The sequence below is a fragment of the Paramormyrops kingsleyae genome, chromosome 3 (assembly GCF_048594095.1).
Source record: "Paramormyrops kingsleyae isolate MSU_618 chromosome 3, PKINGS_0.4, whole genome shotgun sequence".
Lineage (NCBI taxonomy): Eukaryota > Metazoa > Chordata > Actinopteri > Osteoglossiformes > Mormyridae > Paramormyrops > Paramormyrops kingsleyae.
In genome coordinates, this window is record NC_132799.1 from 31,832,836 (window position 1) to 31,853,454 (window position 20,619).

Sequence of the window (20,619 nt, forward strand, 5' to 3'; positions counted from 1 at the left end):
CAAAGGGGTGGAAAATTTCTGGAAACTTTCCAGAAACATTCCATTCCATGGGAAGTTAAGCTGGAAAGTTAAAGTTCCCATGGGAATTTGGGATATATTCCAAGTTGGAAACTTTCCATGGAAATTAACAGGAATATATGGTAATTGACGGGAAAATTCCCAGAATGTTGCAACTCCAATGACACGCTGTCACAGTGCAATGACCCATGCACACTAATATAGAGACACTACTTCACCTAACTGCATGTTTTTGGAACAAGCGAGGAAACCCACACAAACACAGGGAGAACAAGCAAATTCCACATAGACAAAGCTGAGGGTACAGATAGAACCAGTGACCCGGCAACAGTGCTAACAACTGAGTCACCAGTCTTGGAAACACATGTAACTGTGAGCTGATGCTCAGACAGAAATGTTTGTATGATTATGGATTGCTGTGTCCATGCAGGTGAAGATGAGTGACAGGGTGGTCTCCACGGATGAAGGCCTTCTGATCCGTTTCGTCCAGCTGTCAGATCAGGGCCTGTACTACTGCATGGCGACGGAGAACGGCTTCAAGCGCACAGTGGCCAAGATCCGGCTGAAGGTGCTGAGCGACCACCTGGTGGGCACCCTGCTGGATAAGCAGCGGTCACGATGGACGTGGGAGAACGCCGTGCACCCAAAGGCTCTGGCGCATGCTCTGCACCCTGGCAACACCGCGGCCGCACGGCAGTATTGCAAATCGCAGCAGCAGCAAGGTGTGCTGGGACCTGCGCGGGGAGATCTGGCCAAGCTCAAGTCGCTGATGGATCACAGGAGAAGCCGCAGTCGTAGGAACCATCTGCCCGGGGCATAGGCCAGGGCCAGGCCGGGGGTGAGGTGAACCCAGGTGAGTGGCGGTCACAGAGCAACTCCACAGAAATCGCTCATCTCCTCCCCGTTCCCGTTCCGACAGTGACCGTGTCAAGGAGGAGCAGAAGCCTTCCTGTGCTCGCTTGTTGTGCATGAGCTTCCCTGACCGGACAACTGTGAGACACTTGTGCACACGCACAGGCACACTTGTGCACACCTTCTCATTTCACGTGTACGTTTAGGACAGATGCAGATCCGTCAAAGTGTCAACAATGGATTGGACAGTTTCACAGAGAAAGAGTCCTAATAGGTTTTTTATTCTGAATACACAGTAATACACAGCAAATGTGAATACCAACAGTTCCAGGACAAAACAACAGCCTGATGTGTGGCTGAATTAGGAATGCCGTGGATGAATCAATCACACTCTCTCCTGTGGGATCCCGTCACATCGCAGCTGAACTTTGAAGACTGGGGGGAGGAGGAAAGGATTTTTGAGGAGAGGCTGGATTAAATTATACTTTAATGTGCATATTTTCAGTTGTTGCCAATATATTCGTGACTGTTTTACCTTGAATATTGAGGATATTTTTTGTTGTTGCGTAGTTTAAGACTTAAATCTGCAAAAAGACTGCAAAATCAATTACTCTCACTCACACAATAGGCATCCTCCAGATGAAACAGCATTTAATATATTTATTGACACCCTTTTTGAGCGAAAGGGTCTTTTAAAAAAAAAAAAAAATGAACCATGTCGGTTTCTTTCGCACATTGTACGTATTTATGTAGCCAATCAGATTAACATAAGGAGTCGCACGGTAAAAAGAATATAAATAGTTTCTTGGTAGATGTTTTATGCTGAGTCTGTAAAGCAAGCACTTCCATTAAAATATGTTCTTGTGGAAAGTTCAATGCATTTTTTAAAAACCTTAAAATGTGCTTCTTGTTCGGCGGCCGGCCACGTGTAACCGCTTATAAGACCGTGAAGGCAGCAGCCAGGCTTCCTTAATATGGAGCCATGCGTTTGCTTACGGCAAGCAGCTGCGCATATCGGTTTATCGGATTCTCAGATTTGGACGGAGATGCAGCAGCGCATCCCATGAAGTGTAATCTATGTGATTGAATATAGAAAAAAACTTCAAATTTCAGTTATTTTCCTTTTCCCGTCTGAAACGCATAAGTGTAATCGCTTGAATGGGCTGAATCATGGGAACCTTATATTTCTAAACAAGGTATACCTAAAACCGGCGCATGTAAACTGGAAGTGGACTGCAGAATGTTCTTTTTATTCTTTGTAATATAGTGAAATATTAATTATGACTCGAAAAATTATAAATTGCCCGCCATTTGAAATAGGAATGCGAAAGAGTAGGCAACGTGTATTGTAAAACCACATTTGTGTCAGAATTTTTGCACACAGCAGCTTAAGGAATTTGCACCAAGTAGCTCACTTTGCCAAATACGCCAACCGTAGAGTTGCTATAGAAACGTGCACATGATGCTATAACGAATTGTGATTTTTTTTTACGTCTGAGCTACGATGTTCGTTGCCTTTCTAAATATTTGACTGAAGAACATGTTGAGTTACTTTTAAATTATTATTATTATTATTATCCTTCGTTTCATTGATTATGACTACATGTTGGTCGGGTCATCTAGATCCAACATTTCATGTCATTTTGTAATATTAAAATGGTGTGATCTAAAACTTGTGAGTATGATGTATATAAGTTTAATACTTTTTGTTAAAAATACTAGACCAGGGGCCCTATGACGAAGCCGTATTCCTTGCTTAGCCAGATAACTTGTCGGATTTAAGATAGTCTTGTCTAAATGTAAGTGTATGAAAATAAAATCCATTTAAACTGGGGTACCATAAATCCAACAAGTTATCTGGCTAAGCAAGAAATCCTGCTTTGTGATACAGGCCCCAGATATGCAGAAGTGGCAGAAGTCAGTTACTTTGTTGATAAAATACTTCATTTTCCATTTATTCGCTCTTTTACCATTTTCATTTTTATATACAAGACAGGAGTTCCTGCATTTAAATACAACAATCATGTTTAATAACGCTTTTAATAAAAGTACTCCTCGATTAAAAGCAGAAGATAAAACTGTCATAATGGTTATTAATGTATCTTTTTGTGTATTTCAAAACTAAGTTACAAACTTCCAGCGTAGTCTTATTTATGATGTATCATGTTGAATGTCTGATAAATGATGATTTGATTGTCGGCCATTGCTTTTGCAGTATGCTCTGTTTGCCATCAATCCGGTTCTGTATTTGAATGTAAAATAAAAAGCTCAGTCTTTCATTGCTCTTGTAGATCTTCGGTAGGTAACTACCCTCTGCCATCCCCAGCTGGCACCGGTGAAACCAGCATGGATCAGCTATGGGCGAAATTTTACTTGTTTTAAACAATATTTTGCCCCATATGAAATATGTGGGCTCCCAAGTCAACCAGAAAACTGATCTATCCAATTTTATTGTCTTTTTGTGTCTTTACCATGAAGCAGGATTTCTTGCTTAGCTGGATAACTTGTCAGATTTAAGGTAGTCGAGACTATATGTATGTGAACAGTTAAAGTCCATTTAGCTCGGACTACCTTAAATCCAAAGTTATCCAGCTAAGCAAGAAATCCTGCTTCGTGGTATAATAGTCCCCAGGAAGCTGGGTAGGATTTGGAAGTCAGAAGTGGAGGCTGTTTTAGACAAAGTGGAGACGAGTAATTCCCACTGACAGTCCCTACGAGCCCTTAACCCTCCTGTGCGGTCTAATTACGGATGCATAGACTTGAGATCAAGTTCTCTGAGTCGCCTTTAATTCCAGCGAAACTGCATTCTCTCACTTCTGGTTGTGGCAGACACACCCAGGAGTCAAAAAAGCCCCCCCTCATCAGCGAGGGGGGTGGGATGAGGGGGGTCATGTGACGTGTAAGGCGACTGATGAGCTCTTGTCGAACATACAGCCTCCAGTCCATGCACAACCACAAAGCAGTAATTCAGCTGATTCATATTCCATTTGGGCAAGCAGTCTGGAGGAGATGAAATGTGGACTGAATGCTTCAGCTTCAAAGGCGGAATCAAACGTTTTATTCCAGTAGCTAAATACAGAACAAGGATTTTACTGTGCAGAACTGGGGCATTGTGACGTCACCCTCCAGAGGACCAGAAAACTCATTTTTAGATCCCGTTTGTTTTTCCTTTTCTTATACGTTCATCTCCTACATAGAAAATATGATCTTTTCAATGTGAAGATAAGATTCATAAGTTTGTCTCATGATTTGTGTCACGGTTTTCTTTAACAAGCCTCAACAGGATCTAAAAAACAAATCCCTGCTGGGCTCAGAGAGCAAACACTATCTCCACAGTACTCAGTACTTTTTTAAATGAGACTGCTCTCCAGTGCCTCTTCTCCTAACTTATGATATGAGTCATAAGCAATAAGTATTTATAATCTGAGTAATTTTTATGCCACTTATTGCTTGTATATCAAGATAGCAGATTACAGTAATGTCCTTCAGGGGGAGCAGCCTTTGTGAACCATTATATGATTACAGTTCAATATGACTTATATGAAGATTAGAGCAAACAATTACATCTATCACCCAGTCACAGCTGAGTCCTATAAGCTCAATCATGTGTGATGGAAATATAGAGACAAACGCCACACAAATCTTCATTATCGACTGTTTATTTCAATGAGAAACACCGCAGAATTTTTGAATATCACCCTTCACAAATCTTAAAACACATACTGCCAAAGCCTTTTATCTAATCAAATTATGACATTCCAAATGAAAGGAACATTATTCACTTTTTCCACGAAAAAGATCAGTGAAATGTTACTAGCACATTTTTGGAATTACAGCTTTTTCAGACAACTGTAATGTCTCAGAAATATTCCCATGTTATCAGTTGTATTGCACAAGAAAACCAGGCTTAATAGAAACTAATAATACAGTGGTGCATTGCTTGCCGACCTACTGCCAAGCTCCCAGAAAGATAGCATAGATCGGATCAAATAACGATCTCGATTCAGACATAAACAAACGCAAAACAACTGCACAGCGACCTACCGCACAGTTGATAGTATGTAAACAAACAGTCACGTTAAGATTCCAGCCCCAGCGCTCTTATTTATGTTATATTTAACTGCACCATGGCCCACAAACACCGTCAAACGAGTTCCCAAGATACAAAGGAAAGCAATTGACCTTAAAACAAAGTTAAAAGTAATAAAACAACACTAAGAGGGAAAATATGTAAATACCACTGGCCCTGGGGTGTGGTGCATTTATTTTCATTGTGAGTGTCATCCAAGGCTTTTATACCTGTACAGTACATTCAGCCACTGTACTGCCAGTGTAGTATTATAGAGTATTTTGTATAGTACTGTACATAATCAATACCTCTGTCAAAAGACAAAAAGTCAGGAAATGCAAATGCTTGTTGTAGCCACCAATTATTCTAATATTTCTCCAACTAGCATAGTTATCTGGCAAAGTTACTAAGACTTTCTGATAATGGTCAGTGCTTGCTTCATGAACTTAAATCCTGTCCTTTCTTGGATTTCCTGTGAACGATGTAAGCAGCTATGCTGCAGACCACGAAGACCACTGACCCAAGGGACAGCAGGGTCACCTGAACAGTCTCTAGCATCGTGATGGGCGACAACATCTCTGCCTTGAACATGTCGGCCGTCTCGTCATCCAGCTCAGCGGTCTGTCATACAGAGAGAGCAGTGAGCTGTCGGCACCACAGCGGCATATCCCTGAAGCTATGGGCGCAAGGCAGGGAACAGCCCTGCAGGGGGCGCCAACCCATCGCAGTACACACTCACACACCAGTCACTCACACAGACACACCTACGGGCAATTTGGTAACTCCAATCAGGCTCAGCATGTTTTTGTGGGGGGAAAGTGGAGTACCTGGAGGAAACCCCACAACGACACAGGAAGAACATGCAAACTCCACACATGCAGCCGTGGTGGAGGCTCAAACGTTGGTCCCAGAGATGTGAGGCAACAATGCAAACCACTACGACGCAGTGCCACCCCATCAAATCGCATATTCATTGAAATGTATCCACCTTGTAGTGAATAGATGAATGTTGATTTTAGTATGTTACGGTGATCTTCTCAAATGTTTCTCAAACCCGTCCTAGGGGTCCCCCAGACAGTCCTCTTTTTTGCTGCCCCCCCAGCTCATCTGTACCAAACAATCAACACCATAGACCCAGGCTGGGAGCTGGGAAGGAGCAAAAATGTGACTCTCTGGAGCTGCCCGAGGCCCAGATTGACCAACACTGGTCTATTTTGATACATTTAACCTCTGAAAACTAAGAACAGGGTGATCAGTACTCAGACTAGTACAGGTCGTCCACAGAATACGTACAAGATTTGTTCCCTAAGTCTGCCTATAAGTTGAATTTGTAGGCAAGCCAGAAAAATGATAATACAGCACATGATAATCATAACAGGGTAATAATAATAATCAGTACAAAGACGATAGGGATCCAGCAACTAATGCTGTTTGAATCCCTAACTAAATACGGAAATAAAGTACACTGTACCTCGGCACACTGTTGGAACTGCAAAATATTTTCACAAGCATCACAATGCAGTGTGTGAGTTTATTACGAACCATTGTATTTAACTTGAATTTTTAATATACTAGGCTTTTTGCCGGTCTGTTCGTAAGTACGAATTGTCCGTAAGTTGGACGTTCTTAACCCAGGGACTGCCTGTAGTGTATCAAAGAGGAAGGAACTGCTACACATCACAGAAGTAATGGGTAAATTCTAAAGTTAAAATCCACAGAGATTAAACAGGGCTTCTTTTTGGAGCACTCACCTCATTCAGCCATACCAGGGGGAATATCGTATGCTCTTTAACCTTGTTTAGCACTCTACAGAATAAGAGGAACACAAAGTGAGTAGCAGGTGAGAGACGGTGCTTGGTGTAGCTCACCAGAGCCCAGGCAGCACCTTACTTTATCACGTTTGAGGAGGTGTACATCATGTTGATCTGAATCCTCTTCGCGAACCTCATTGTGAAGCCCGTGGTCTGACAGAAAAAGACAAAATAAAAGCAGGGGAGCTAAGCATTTATCAACACGGTCCTCTGAGACCAACAGACGGTCCACGTTTTTGCTCCCTCCCAGCTCCCTATCAGACAGTACACATTTATGCTCCCTCCAAGCTCCATACCAGAACCTGGGAGTGAGCAACAATATGAACTGTCTGCAGGTCCCCAAGGACAGAATTGAGAGACATTGGATGAGAGCAAAAATGTAGCACAACATATTTATGTTACACACAATTCCCCACCTCCTAAACCAGAGGGGAAAGACACTGAGTATGTCACTTGTAGAGAATTTAGTGACCTTGGGATCAAACTGTGTCATACTCTTGGGCAGGGTTCCCCAATTCCAGTCATAGTCCTGGAGGACTAGTTTGCAATACAGTTTGCAGATCTCCCTGTTCAAACGCACCTACTAAATCTGTTAATTAGCTGGTTAAGGTTTGTTTAGCAGAGAAATCTGATCCAGTGTGTTGGATTCTGACCCTACAGGACCGGAATTGGGGAAATCCGCTCTTGGGTTTGGTGTTACGTTTCACTTAATGACCTATTAACTCAGCTGTCACTTTGACTGGATAATTGTCTTCAGGTTAGAAATTGACCGCTCTAGCCTGAGGTATCAGGCAGACCTAACTGCTGATCCTTTAATAAACAAGGGTCGGAGGTCAGAGACAGGAACTACTCACCGGTTCCACATCCAGGAATGTGTTGTGATACGTTTCACTGGGGTCTAAGCCCAGCACATTCTCTCGCAGGATTTCACTACCATACAAGAAGTGAGGCAGCGATATGTAGATGGGCACTCCTGTAAGGGATTCAACTGCTGTCAGTACAGCACTCCCGGTCATTCGCTGTGGACCTGCTTGTGCACTGTTACAGATATTTCCTCACACTGCTACAAAAACAGCTTCATTAACTGAAGGTAAGAACATAAGAAATTTACAGAGGAGAGGAGGCCATTCAGCCCATCAAGCTCATTAAGGGAGCTTAATCTTACCTAGCTCTGATTTAAAGGAACCCAAGGTCTTAGCTTGCACTACATGAACAGGAAGACTATTCCATACTCTAACTACACGCTGTGTAAAGAAGTGTTTTCTCAAATTCAGTTTAAAATGTTCTAACGCTAATTTCCACCTATGACCGCGAGTTCTAGTATTTAAACTAGGTATTAAGATAGACAGTTAAGCTCTATTTCTCAGTAAAAATGACTAAATTTACAAAGTGCTCAGGACAGAGGCACAGTGAAGGGACAGTCAGGGCAATAGACTGGGGCCCCGAGCTGGGAGGGGGTTCACGAGGGCTGCCGATTACATGGTACATTGCAACGACAAATCTGCTTTACTTCTGTATTCTGTTTTTCATTGATATTATTAATTTTACCATGCCAGGGGAGGGGGAGTTGGGGGGGCCCAAGGAGTTTTTTTTTTTTTTTGCCCCCTTGTCCCTAGAATCGCCTGTGGTTCTGGACAATAATATATCAACCAAGCAGAAAGAGAAGACCCAAGCTAATGTCAAATAACTGCACACTAATTACTCCCACTGAAAACTGACGCAGTGGTCTGGTAGCATCGCTGAAGTTTACATAACTTCACGTGTAGCTGTAATCTTCACTGGTAGTAATTAACTTTCCCAGTGCCAGTTAGCAATACTGATACTTACCCTCTCTACAGCTACTGGTGTCCAGAACCCCAGCCACACTGCAGTTACGGGTGGTGTTCTCATTGTGGCAGTAGCATTTGTTAGCGGGGTTGACCGTGGGGGCCGCAAGCGTTAGGGGGGGGAGCATGTAGCGGTACATCTCGATTCCCTTCAGGTCGACGGTGTCGGTGAACTCTGCCGAGACAGACCTGCAACACGGAGCGCGCCTCAGCTGGTGCATACTGGCCTCTGGTGCCTGTTCTGTGCAAGAGCAGTCACTCCACAGCCACGCTCACAAGCTGCCCAGGACTCACTCCCGTTTGTAACCGCGGGACACCCACGTGCAAAAACGCCCAAGTGTAAACTTGAAAACTGGGTTCTGATAATAATTAAATATCAGCTTTCGTCAGAAAGATGGAATTTAAATTAGCTGCACCGTGTGACTCTCTTACATCATCATTAATCTATTGTGGCTCTCTTACATCATCATTAATCTATTGTGGCTCTCTTACATCATCATTAATCTATTGTGGCTCTCTTACATCATCATTTATCTACAGTATGTAGCAGATGCTTTTATAGAAAGTGATGCAGGATTGAGGAAGCAGAGTCAGTCCGTCCCTGCAGCGATTGGGCTTCCCCAAGGCCCCAAGGGTGACATCACTCTGCCCGCCACAGGGGCAGTGAGTAGCACTGTTAAATATTCCAATTTCCTTCCACGATCCAGAGACCTGCATCTCCCCCCACAACCATGTATAGCAGTGGATTTTATTTTATTATTTTCTTTTTGAGAGGGCCCCCGCTAGGGCTGATACCTGTATATTTGCCTTGACATTGTCCACCACCCCCCCCACGCACACACACACACCAAACAATATCTCAGATATGTGTCACCATATTTTATGTTTTAGATGTTGCCTTATCATCATATTTTCCATGGTTTCTCCAAGTATGTAACTATTAACTGAGCAACTTTCCTACCGTAAACTACATTCCTATTTTGATGTATTTTTGAAGGTTGGAATCTCAAACTAGATCTGCCCCCTCCCCCCCACACAGTTCTGTCTTTCTCCCTCACTTGCACCCCTCCCCACAATTCCTTCGTGCCCCACCAGAAGGGCCCCCAACCACACTTTTTGCATACCTTTGATGTACTGGATAAGCATGTGGAAGACAGGTGGATGGATAAAACAGATTAATAAAGTAGCAGTTTTATTGATCGTTTCATGCTTTTCAGTGCATATGATGGAAGGTTTTACCTGCAAATATCTGAAGTGAAGAAGAACAGTTCCTTTTTCTTGTCCAGGAAAGGTGCAAATGATGAAGCATCTGTTTAAAATGAAGCAAATCACACTGAGTCTTCTGTTTTTAAGCGCGTTGCATTGAATACTCCTGTAACAAATCTTATGTAATTCTGCCTCCAACCACAAGGGGGAGAGGTTTCTTTTTTCCCAAATCTATGCTTTTTCTGTGTAGGGGTGTAAAGGAAAGCAGACAAGAGGGGAAATGGGGTTACTCTGTCCACACAAGGTGATGTTTAGATGCGGTTTGAAAAATGGAATGTTACATGTGCAGTCTCTGTCAGGTTTAGTAGATTTTCTTTTGTTTGAAGGAGATGCATAGCTGTGTTCGATTCAGCTAAATTGGCTGAGACCTTCAGCTGACATCCTCCTTCCGGGAAGGTGAAGTACTAGCATACTGATTGGTGAATTCATCTCCTAACCTGTTTGTTACTTTTGGACCTGAATTGATTGTTACTTTTGGGACTGATATTGTGTGGACTTGTTGCAGGCTGAAAAGGCATGCGACTGAATGATGTCACTGTCAATTGTTGTGTCTTTTGTGTAATGTTTTTTTAATATGGTATTTGTTGTTTTTGTTTATGTGAACGTTAAGGCAGTCATGCTCTCTGAGTTCTACAGTGTGCGGTTTGTAAAGTTTAAATCTCTTAGTTAGTCTATTAGCGGCTAGCACACAAACCAAAAATCCCCTATGGGTTTTTTTTTTTCTGTAGCTGAACCCAGTCCAGACCTAGGTGTGACAGGTGGGTGGGTGTTGCGCTGACCCCTTGCAATGGCAAGTGCAAAATGAATACTGGAGTGCAGAAAGGTCTTGTTCCTGACTTATTTGCATTAATCATGTCATTGAACCCAAAATCAGATTCTCAGCTACAACCCCCCATTTTTCCAACTCAATTTATATTTGTGACTTCAACAGATATCTTTAAATGCTCCAAACTCGGACTTTCATTGAGTCTTTGTTAAAACACTGTTTAGTTGATCAGGAGACATGAGTTTTTTTAAGCATGTATACGGTGCCTGACCCTCATAGTGAAGGATGCAGGATCCATGAACCATGCACATGACACAGTTAGATCACCTCTGCCCCAGCCCTCATGCAGCAGCTGTGTGAAATTTCTGCCACCTGTAACCTCACCAGACTAACCTGTTCCATTAATCATGTCGCAGTAGTTGTCCTTCCAGTAGGGCAGTTCCCTGAAAAAAATGGAATATGCATCAGTAAAAGGTCTGCCAGTAGATGTTTAGGCCGGGTGAAGACTGCGTGCTGAGTGTGTTGTTCTTCATCCATGTTGTGACTAAGCAAAGGTGGCCCACTATGAATACTACACCATGCACTAGTAACACGAAAAAGCCGTGGAAGGTGAATGGTCACAGCCACTCACCGCTCTCCCTTCCACCTGTCGATAACCCCAACCTTAGAGATGTCCTCCTTCCCAGTGTGTACATTGTAGTACCCATCAAATGTGCCATTGTACTGTATGAAGAAAACCAAGATTAATAACAGGGGATTGTTTCCTGTGGAGAGGCTGTAATTGCTGTGTAACAAGTTGTAAACGTTCATTAAAACCCCATGTAGTTTTTGTATTAAATGTAGCTTCGTGCATGGCAGAGACGTGTGAATGGGAGGCTCATTGACCACTGTGCTGTACTTACTGGGTAAAACACACCAACTGTCCTCATCGTTACGGGATCATAATAACCCCATAGCATCTCTTTAACAGTCCTGCTCTGGAAGAGTGAGGCATTGTTTATGCTGATCAGAAAATTCAGTAATTTGTGGGTTTTTTCGGGAAACAGAGCATGAGCAGCCTGGAATAACAGAAAAAATGGTAATAAGATTATTATTATTATTATTATTATTATTATTATTACATTTACATTTACACATTTGCCTGACACTCTTACCAAAAATGACTTACAGTAGACGGAGGGGTTACAATCTGTGTGCTCCTTGGTATTATATAACATACTATACAACAACATTTTTATTCATTAAACATTTTTTGTCCAGAGCTGGGGAAAGCTTGGGGTCAGGGAGTGGAGGCTCTGTCAGCATCCTGCTCCAGAGGTGCAGTGAGGTTAGGAAGCTTGGGGTCAGGGAGTGGAGGCTCTGTCAGCATCCTGCTCCAGAGGTGCAGTGAGGTTAGGAAGCTTGGGGTCAGTGAGTGGAGGCTCTGTCAGCATCCTGCTCCAGAGGTGCAGTGAGGTTAGGAAGCTTGGGGTCAGGGAGTGGAGGCTCTGTCAGCATCCTGCTCCAGAGGTGCAGTGAGGTTAGGAAGCTTGGGGTCAGGGAGTGGAGGCTCTGTCAGCATCCTGCTCCAGAGGTGCAGTGAGGTTAGGAAGCTTGGGGTCAGGGAGTGGAGGCTCTGTCAGCATCCTGCTCCAGAGGTGCAGTGAGGTTAGGAAGCTTGGGGTCAGGGAGTGGAGGCTCTGTCAGCATCCTGCTCCAGAGGTGCAGTGAGGTTAGGAAGCTTGGGGTCAGGGAGTGGAGGCTCTGTCAGCATCCTGCTCCAGAGGTGCAGTGAGGTTAGGAAGCTTGGGGTCAGGGAGTGGAGGCTCTGTCAGCATCCTGCTCCAGAGGTGCAGTGAGGTTAGGAAGCTTGGGGTCAGGGAGTGGAGGCTCTGTCAGCATCCTGCTCCAGAGGTGCAGTGAGGTTAGGAAGCTTGGGGTCAGGGAGTGGAGGCTCTGTCAGCATCCTGCTCCAGAGGTGCAGTGAGGTTAGGAAGCTTGGGGTCAGGGAGTGGAGGCTCTGTCAGCATCCTGCTCCAGAGGTGCAGTGAGGTTAGGAAGCTTGGGGTCAGGGAGTGGAGGCTCTGTCAGCATCCTGCTCCAGAGGTGCAGTGAGGTTAGGAAGCTTGGGGTCAGGGAGTGGAGGCTCTGTCAGCATCCTGCTCCAGAGGTGCAGTGAGGTTAGGAAGCTTGGGGTCAGGGAGTGGAGGCTCTGTCAGCATCCTGCTCCAGAGGTGCAGTGAGGTTAGGAAGCTTGGGGTCAGGGAGTGGAGGCTCTGCCAGCATCCTGCTCCAGAGGTACAGTGAGGTTAGGAAGCTTGGGGTCAGGGAGTGGAGGCTCTGTCAGCATCCTGCTCCAGAGGTGCAGTGAGGTTAGGAAGCTTGGGGTCAGGGAGTGGAGGCTCTGTCAGCATCCTGCTCCAGAGGTGCAGTGAGGTTAGGAAGCTTGTGGTCAGGGAGTGGAGGCTCTGTCAGCATCCTGCTCCAGAGGTGCAGTGAGGTTAGGAAGCTTGTGGTCAGGGAGTGGAGGCTCTGTCAGCATCCTGCTCCAGAGGTGCAGTGAGGTTAGGAAGCTTGTGGTCAGGGAGTGGAGGCTCTGTCAGCATCCTGCTCCAGAGGTGCAGTGAGGTTAGGAAGCTTGGGGTCAGGGAGTGGAGGCTCTGTCAGCATCCTGCTCCAGAGGTGCAGTGAGGTTAGGAAGCTTGGGGTCAGGGAGTGGAGGCTCTGTCAGCATCCTGCTCCAGAGGTGCAGTGAGGTTAGGAAGCTTGGGGTCAGGGAGTGGAGGCTCTGTCAGCATCCTGCTCCAGAGGTGCAGTGAGGTTAGGAAGCTTGGGGTCAGGGAGTGGAGGCTCTGTCAGCATCCTGCTCCAGAGGTGCAGTGAGGTTAGGAAGCTTGGGGTCAGGGAGTGGAGGCTCTGCCAGCATCCTGCTCCAGAGGTGCAGTGAGGTTAGGAAGCTTGGGGTCAGGGAGTGGAGGCTCTGTCAGCATCCTGCTCCAGAGGTGCAGTGAGGTTAGGAAGCTTGGGGTCAGGGAGTGGAGGCTCTGTCAGCATCCTGCTCCAGAGGTGCAGTGAGGTTAGGAAGCTTGTGGTCAGGGAGTGGAGGCTCTGTCAGCATCCTGCTCCAGAGGTGCAGTGAGGTTAGGAAGCTTGTGGTCAGGGAGTGGAGGCTCTGTCAGCATCCTGCTCCAGAGGTGCAGTGAGGTTAGGAAGCTTGGGGTCAGGGAGTGGAGGCTCTGTCAGCATCCTGCTCCAGAGGTGCAGTGAGGTTAGGAAGCTTGGGGTCAGGGAGTGGAGGCTCTGTCAGCATCCTGCTCCAGAGGTGCAGTGAGGTTAGGAAGCTTGGGGTCAGGGAGTGGAGGCTCTGTCAGCATCCTGCTCCAGAGGTGCAGTGAGGTTAGGAAGCTTGGGGTCAGGGAGTGGAGGCTCTGTCAGCATCCTGCTCCAGAGGTGCAGTGAGGTTAGGGGCTTTGCTGAAGCACATAATGATAATCAGATTAATTTGCCTGCATCAGGATTTGAACCCATTACCTTCTACACATGGGTGCAGATCCCTCCCCCACTGGGTCACACATTACCTCCATGCACCCAATGTCATATGTATGTTTCCATGGGGTGCTTGTGAGTGTATAAGCCTTTCTGTTGGTGTCTGACATGATATTAATAAAGCAATTTACATCTGCTCAGCATTATCAGCATTGTAAGGCTATATAATACCCCAGGTCATAAAATACATATGATCTTTCAACCTTGAGTGGAAAATAAAATTGGATAATCATTTATAGCATGAACTTTTGGCACAGTCCTTTGCATGATAAAATGAAATGGGGAGAGGTATTGGAGAATGAGGCTGAGTGAATGAAGAGCATCAGGTGAGCTGAGAGAGTTCAGGCAGGATCAAAATGTCAAATGTCATCACCTTTATGGTCTTGCAACAGTGAGGTGGAGAGTGACAAATCTAATGCATAGGTCCAGTGAAGCAGAGGGCAGTGAGTCTAAGGTAGAGCTGCAGTGAAGTAGAGCCTGATGCATCTAAATTAAAGCTAGAGTGAGGCACAAGGAGGTGAGTCTAAGGTAAAGCTGCAGTGAAGTACAGAGAAGTAAGTCTAGAGTAAACCTGCAGTGAAGCACAGACAGGTGAGTCTAAGGTAGAGCTGCAGTGAAGCACAGAGAGGTAAGTCTAGAGTAAACCTGCAGTGAAGCACAGACAGGTGAGTCTAAGGTAGAGCTGCAGTGAAATAGAGCCCAATGCATCTAAATTAAAGCTGCAGTGAAGCACAGAGAAATGAGTTTATGATAAAGCTGCAGTGAAGCACAGAACAGTGAGTCTATGGTAAATTAACAATAAAGCATCAGGAGCTGAGTCTAAGGAAAGCTGCAGGGAAGCACAGAGAAGTGAGTCTAAGGTAAAACTGCAGTGAAATGGAGCCCGATGCATCTAAATTAAAGCTGCAGTGAGGCAGGGAAGTGAGTAATATATGCACAGAGAGGTGACTGTTAACTTGCACATACAGCTTAGCATAGAAAAATTACATTAAATAAAAAGCCTGATTACTGAGTTCATCTTCCATGGACTTACCGGTATACCCAGGTTCAGAGCTGTGATTCTATCTTCCTCCTGTCCAATAGACATCGAGGGCACAAATACGGCTCCGGCTGGGAGTAAGAATGCGACGGTGCCATTTCTGTGTACTGTGATGTTCTCTTTGGGCAGGTATCGGGTTCTGGACAAAATAGCCAATGCAGGAAGAACATGTCAGAATTGTCTGGGTCTGATAGTTTTCTCTCCACTGCGAGGAGACAATAAAGTTGACTTTTTACTAAATTTGAGACCAGGAGCACGTTAAGTTACCATGAAACCATATATGGTTTTGGGATGATCCTACTTAAAACAATGAATGTCTTGCTTTTTTACTGCTAATCATATGATCAAAATTAAAAACGGGCTAAAAAGTTGCCAAATATATGCACTTTACTTGTATGTATAGGGCCCCCTCTCCACTACCACTGGTGTTGACCCATTTTCTACAACTTCCAATGGATTTTGGACGTCAAACAGCCAAAACTGCCGATACACAGGTACCCCTGCTGACGACCAGATTTCATAAGCAGTGGTTCCCGGTTCGATGACTGTCTCCTACGAGGAGATACACAGTGTTACAACTGGCAAAGATAATGCACTCTTTTTCTCAGAATGTCTATTTTTTTGAGCAATTAAAATGCTTCACAGCTTTTCAATGCCTGTAGTAGCTAATCACATAGCTTAGATTTGGCGTTCCAAAGTAAGGTGTGTGGTTGCATACCTTCCTGACGGTGTCCCTGATGACAGAATCCCCCACTGGAATCAGGATACCCCCAAGAACAGCCAGCAGAGCTCCCAAGACGGCCCCGGCGATGAGCCAGTGTTTGCAGCTGCACCCCATGTCGGAGTTCCTCAGGTTTTTTATCGTGCTTCCGGTCACTGATCACTGTTGATCGCTTGAGTTCTCTGGGTGCAAGTGGTCTGAAAAGATCTTAACTTGTGCAAGCTTTCATACCTGAAGAACAAGCAAAGCCATAAAGCCAGTGGCAGCAAGCGCTGCTGTCAAGATATCTCAAGGGGTGTCAAGTGATGTGGCAACACTCCTGTCCGTTGAACGACAGGGCAACTGAGAACCATAAACAGGCATGGAGGATAAAGTCTAAGTTCATATTGGCGATATCTCACTGGAGATTGAGGCCTTCAGGCATATAGGGTGATAATTCAGTCCATGTCCTCTCTGGGGAAGAAGTTTGCCCAAGGTTTCATATTTGCTGATAAAGCATCTCGCAGCAGGAGAGCAGACGGCCATTTTCAGGGGTGAAGCTGCCCCAGCTGCCCCAGCTGCACTGTAATCCGAAAGCCGTGATTAAGCAGTGTCATTCCCAGAGCTGTCCAGTTACCCCAAACCAGAGGACTGCAGTTTTATTGCTGTTGTTATTGCCTTATTTGGGTTCACTTTTGGACATTTTTCGTGTGAAAGCTGGGCGCTCGGCGATTTGGTCAAAGTGTAATCACCAAGGTGGAAAACTGTGTCCATCTGCCGTAAAATGATTCCAAGATTATAAAAGTAAACAGGCCGAAAATATTTAATGCACAGGATATAATAAAGTTTATTGCATTGGAGTTTCACATTCGTCAAACACCCAGGGTTGTTATCAGGGGGGTGGGTTGGTGGAGGGGTGGAGCAGTATGTTTTTCCAGGTTCTGGACTGAAGGGGGCGCTGGTCAGCTAAATCTACTAAGGGGACCCCCACCTCCCCAAGAGTGGCCAAGCTGTCATTTTTTCATGGGCCCCCCCAGGAACATGCATCATCCTGCAGGGAATCAAAGTGAAAATAAATACAGCCCGGCCTCTCGGAGACAGTTGGGGACATCCCTTATCAGATCGCAGTGGCAGCGTCGCAATATACTGCTGCCGCTCCATGACACAGTTCACTGCGAACTGATAACGGTCGCAAAGTGCAGCGGCATCGGTGTTTTCACATTCTCTAACGCAGGAGTGTCGGTGGATCATAACACTGCCCTTTTGCTGTGTCACTGCACGCATGGTCGCCCAGTAGTCCAGGATAAAAAACCTGCAGGCCCTGCGTACACACATGCATGGAGGCGAGGAATCCCTGATGTTAAAGACAGATCCTACATGGAACAAAAATTTTACTTTAAGTGCTTTTCAGTTTCAGAACTTTAGGATCCCATTTATTTTGGTTACTATTGATTATCGTTTTTGACATTTGGTACCACAGGTGCATCCACACAGATAAATCAAAAGCAATAAGATTGTAAGTCAGTGTTTGTTAGGAGGCTGGACAGTAGGTAGCACTGAGGCCTCGAACTGTCAGAGTTGGGGGCTCAAATCTAGTCACTGACCTCTGTGAGTGGAGTTTGCATGTATTCATACTGTGTGAGTTTCCACCTACAGCCCAAAGACAGCAGTTAGGCTGATTGCCATCGCTGATTGCGTGTGCCCTGTGATGGATGTGCCCCTTATAGGAAGGTTCTAGGCCACCCCCCCCCCCCCCCATATTCGTGTACTAGAGAAGCAGTTGGAAAATTTATGGATATTACCTGTGTAGTTGCTGCCCCCTGGTGGTAAGTGTGATTATGCAGGAAAATATTGCTTGAAGGAGCATCTTCAAAAGAACCTCACAGTATCTTTACTGCTATTTATTGCAAACGAAGCGCTTATATAGAATAAAACTCTGAATCATGATGAAAAGTTACAGCGCCTGAGCAGTGTGTCGGTTTTATAGCCTAGCATCTTTATGGCTTTAAGGAGAATAACCTGACCGGGTTGGATATTCATTGTGTTGATGCTTTAAGAAGAGGGAGAAGGTTCATTTCAAAATGTATCTCTTAATCTGCCACTATTCCATCAGAGGAAGAGGCAGGAAGAGAGAGAGAGACTATGATGGTGATTATGCTGCTGTGTCTTTGCCTACGTTATGCCTCCAGGGGGCAGTGCAGCCCTACTGTACCTCCCCATGCTCCACTGACACTCAGCAAGGGATCTGGCACAGCACTTCACCTGTGCTGACACGGCATGAACAGATACCCCCCCACACACACACACACACGGCACAAGCAGTCTGTTCCCTAATGACCTCTAACGAGCCGCTAATTGAGACACTACCCCGTTTACATACATAGCTGTATCAGCCGTATGTACAAACATACAGAGGATTGTATTAATGACGCGATAATTCTTTAAGCGGCAATACAAAATCTCGACACTGGTCTTTTATTGTAATGCATGCGCCACTTAAATATATTAAATAAATTACACACATGAAATAAATTAAACTGCTTATTTTAAAAAATAATTTTGATTTTGACTGAGACTTAAAAAGCTATCTGGGCCAAAAAGTTTGTCGCTGCTGGTGACTTTCATGCCTGAATTAATTATCCTGGTGGAGTCGCCTTTATCTGCATAAGGCTGTTCACATCTTTTCTTTGATTTGCATATATTGTCATCAAATGCGGAGCAGCTCAGCCTCAGCAGGACAACATAATGGTAATGAAGGAGGCCTCAGAATTATGTTGTACATAAGATACAAAAGTTTTTTTGAAAAGTTGAAGGAATGGTAAGAAACCAGGAACCTCAAAACCTGTCTCCTCCCTATAACCCAAGATGTTGTTCCGTTGCTGTTCTAGGAGAGTCTGTCCTGATGGTGTTTCTCCTTCCTAGTGGAGCATGTCTGTACCTCCCTGTACCTGTGCGGCACTCCAGATCATCGTCGGTTAACCGTTACCATGGCAGCGAGCCAGACATAAGGGGGCGGGGCTTTGCTGGTGTGTTGCTGCTAATCACAGGAGTTGCACACTCTTAAACCAGCCCTGGTACAGGTCATATTAAAGCTGCACAAGATGACAGCCTGTTGATCGGGCCTAGGCTTTGGTCTGATCTATCTGCTGTTCTGATTTCTAGGCTGATGGCCAGGTCCTGTGTTTTTCAAGCGTTCAGGGCAGAAGCAGCCATATTAGATTCCATTATCCTCGATATAGACACCAGCGAATCTCGTAGGACAGGCGTGAGGCACAGATATGTGGCACTACAGTCAATAGCAGGGGCCACCAGATGCCCAAGGGACACTTAGGACGAGGGCAATTGTGGTCTTAGACATCATTTGCACCTGGCGTGTGGTCGCCCAGGGAAATCTTACCACAGGAGGGACGTGAAGGGCTCCCTCAGCAAGCTTTGCATACTCCACCTGCTGCTTCCATTCCAGATGGAAATATTATGCAAAGGGCTGGAAATGGAAAATGTGAATGATTCCACAATTCATGCTGCTCCCTTGCACGTCACCACATCCCCACAATTACTGTACAGGTGTGGATCCAAAATGTAATTGTGAGCTGGGGAGTGTTGGGGGACCCCACTCACTTTGGGGCCCTCTGTAGTGTAGTGACTGTTTGTGGCCAACAGGGGGGGACCCAGAATTGCAGGGGGCCCACGCAAATGCATGGTGTTGTGTTGTTAAACACCGCTGACATTGAGCAGGATGTTGATCCCCCTTCATTTGGCTTCCAGTTGAAGCTGCAAGGTGACATCACTGGACGCCAGTAATTACCTCATCGTGTCGCCACTGTAGCCCGCGATTGGCCAATGCCCGATTCCCATGCATCGAACCCAAATCTCAGATGGCTCTCCTCATATTTGTACAGTTATTTTGTGTCGCACTGGAGTCATTTGCCATAATCTCACATTCTTAACTCAACCTCATTGATTACAGATAAGAATCAAAACATGTTCTTGAGAGCTCCTGGATTTAGACAGTCAGATTTAGACATTACTTTTGTTTGCTTTTAGCTGAATATTTTTGTTATCCTACCACAGGAAATCTGAGCAGCCATCCCATCAATTCAGAGCAAATTATCTTCTGCTCCATGAACCCCGCTGAGGTGTTTTGACACGTCCTGAATTGGCATCATTCCCCGGGTATCGTCTCTTCCCAAATTCCATTCCAGATTTATTAACTGTTCTGACGAAGACCACATCTATTAAAAATAGCAGTACATGCAATGCATATTGCCAAAAAAAATTAAGCTTTCCTTCCAAACGAAACGTCGTCATGGTAGGTAATCAAATGAGAGTCAGTGTTTCTCTGGATTATTCTGATGGGGTTGAGTGTGATTTGCATTTTACCACCCTTCAGACTACTGACATCATTACAAAATCCAAATAAGAGTAAGACATTGTGTTTCTGTTACGCCAGCTAAGTAGATGTATGGACTAGACAGTTACCAAAGATTTAAGATATAAGTAAGTCACAGCCCACCGGGACCAAAGTCTCCACATTTTTTCATTGTGTCTCAGGACACTGATCATTGTTGATTGCCTGACTTCTCTGGGTGGAAATGGTCTGAAAAGAACCTAAATTGTACAAGCTCTCACACCTGAGTAACAAGCAAAGCCATTTTCTGTGGAGCAGCAAAAGCCCAGGCGGTCGCCAGGACCTAGCTGGAAACCCGCAGTGATAAAGTGTCTCCACTGAATCCACTGCTTCCGGACA

The 20,619-nt window shown here is 45.1% G+C and overlaps 2 protein-coding genes across 2 annotated transcripts in view; one reads left to right on the forward strand and one right to left on the reverse strand.

The window, feature by feature from the left end:
- Positions 1–3,149, forward strand: part of sema3c (sema domain, immunoglobulin domain (Ig), short basic domain, secreted, (semaphorin) 3C) — a 36,601-nt gene extending 33,452 nt beyond the window's left edge. Inside the window, exon 18 of the mRNA XM_023810974.2 lies at positions 449–3,149. Coding sequence (XP_023666742.2) covers positions 449–838 — 390 coding nt within the window. The 3' untranslated portion in view covers positions 839–3,149. The remainder of the gene's footprint in view (positions 1–448) is intronic.
- Positions 3,150–4,513: 1,364 nt separating this feature from the next.
- Positions 4,514–16,219, reverse strand: cd36 (CD36 molecule (CD36 blood group)). Its single transcript, XM_023810920.2, has 12 exons — positions 15,891–16,219; positions 15,564–15,724; positions 15,167–15,311; positions 11,511–11,666; positions 11,240–11,331; positions 11,002–11,051; positions 9,816–9,885; positions 8,578–8,765; positions 7,605–7,723; positions 6,830–6,903; positions 6,691–6,745; positions 4,514–5,560 (listed from the first exon to the last, which is right to left on the reverse strand). Exons 1-12 carry the CDS (start codon positions 16,008–16,010, stop codon positions 5,378–5,380), a joined length of 1,413 nt encoding a protein of 470 aa, XP_023666688.2. The 5' UTR covers positions 16,011–16,219; the 3' UTR covers positions 4,514–5,377.
- Between the last annotated feature and the right edge of the window lie 4,400 nt (positions 16,220–20,619).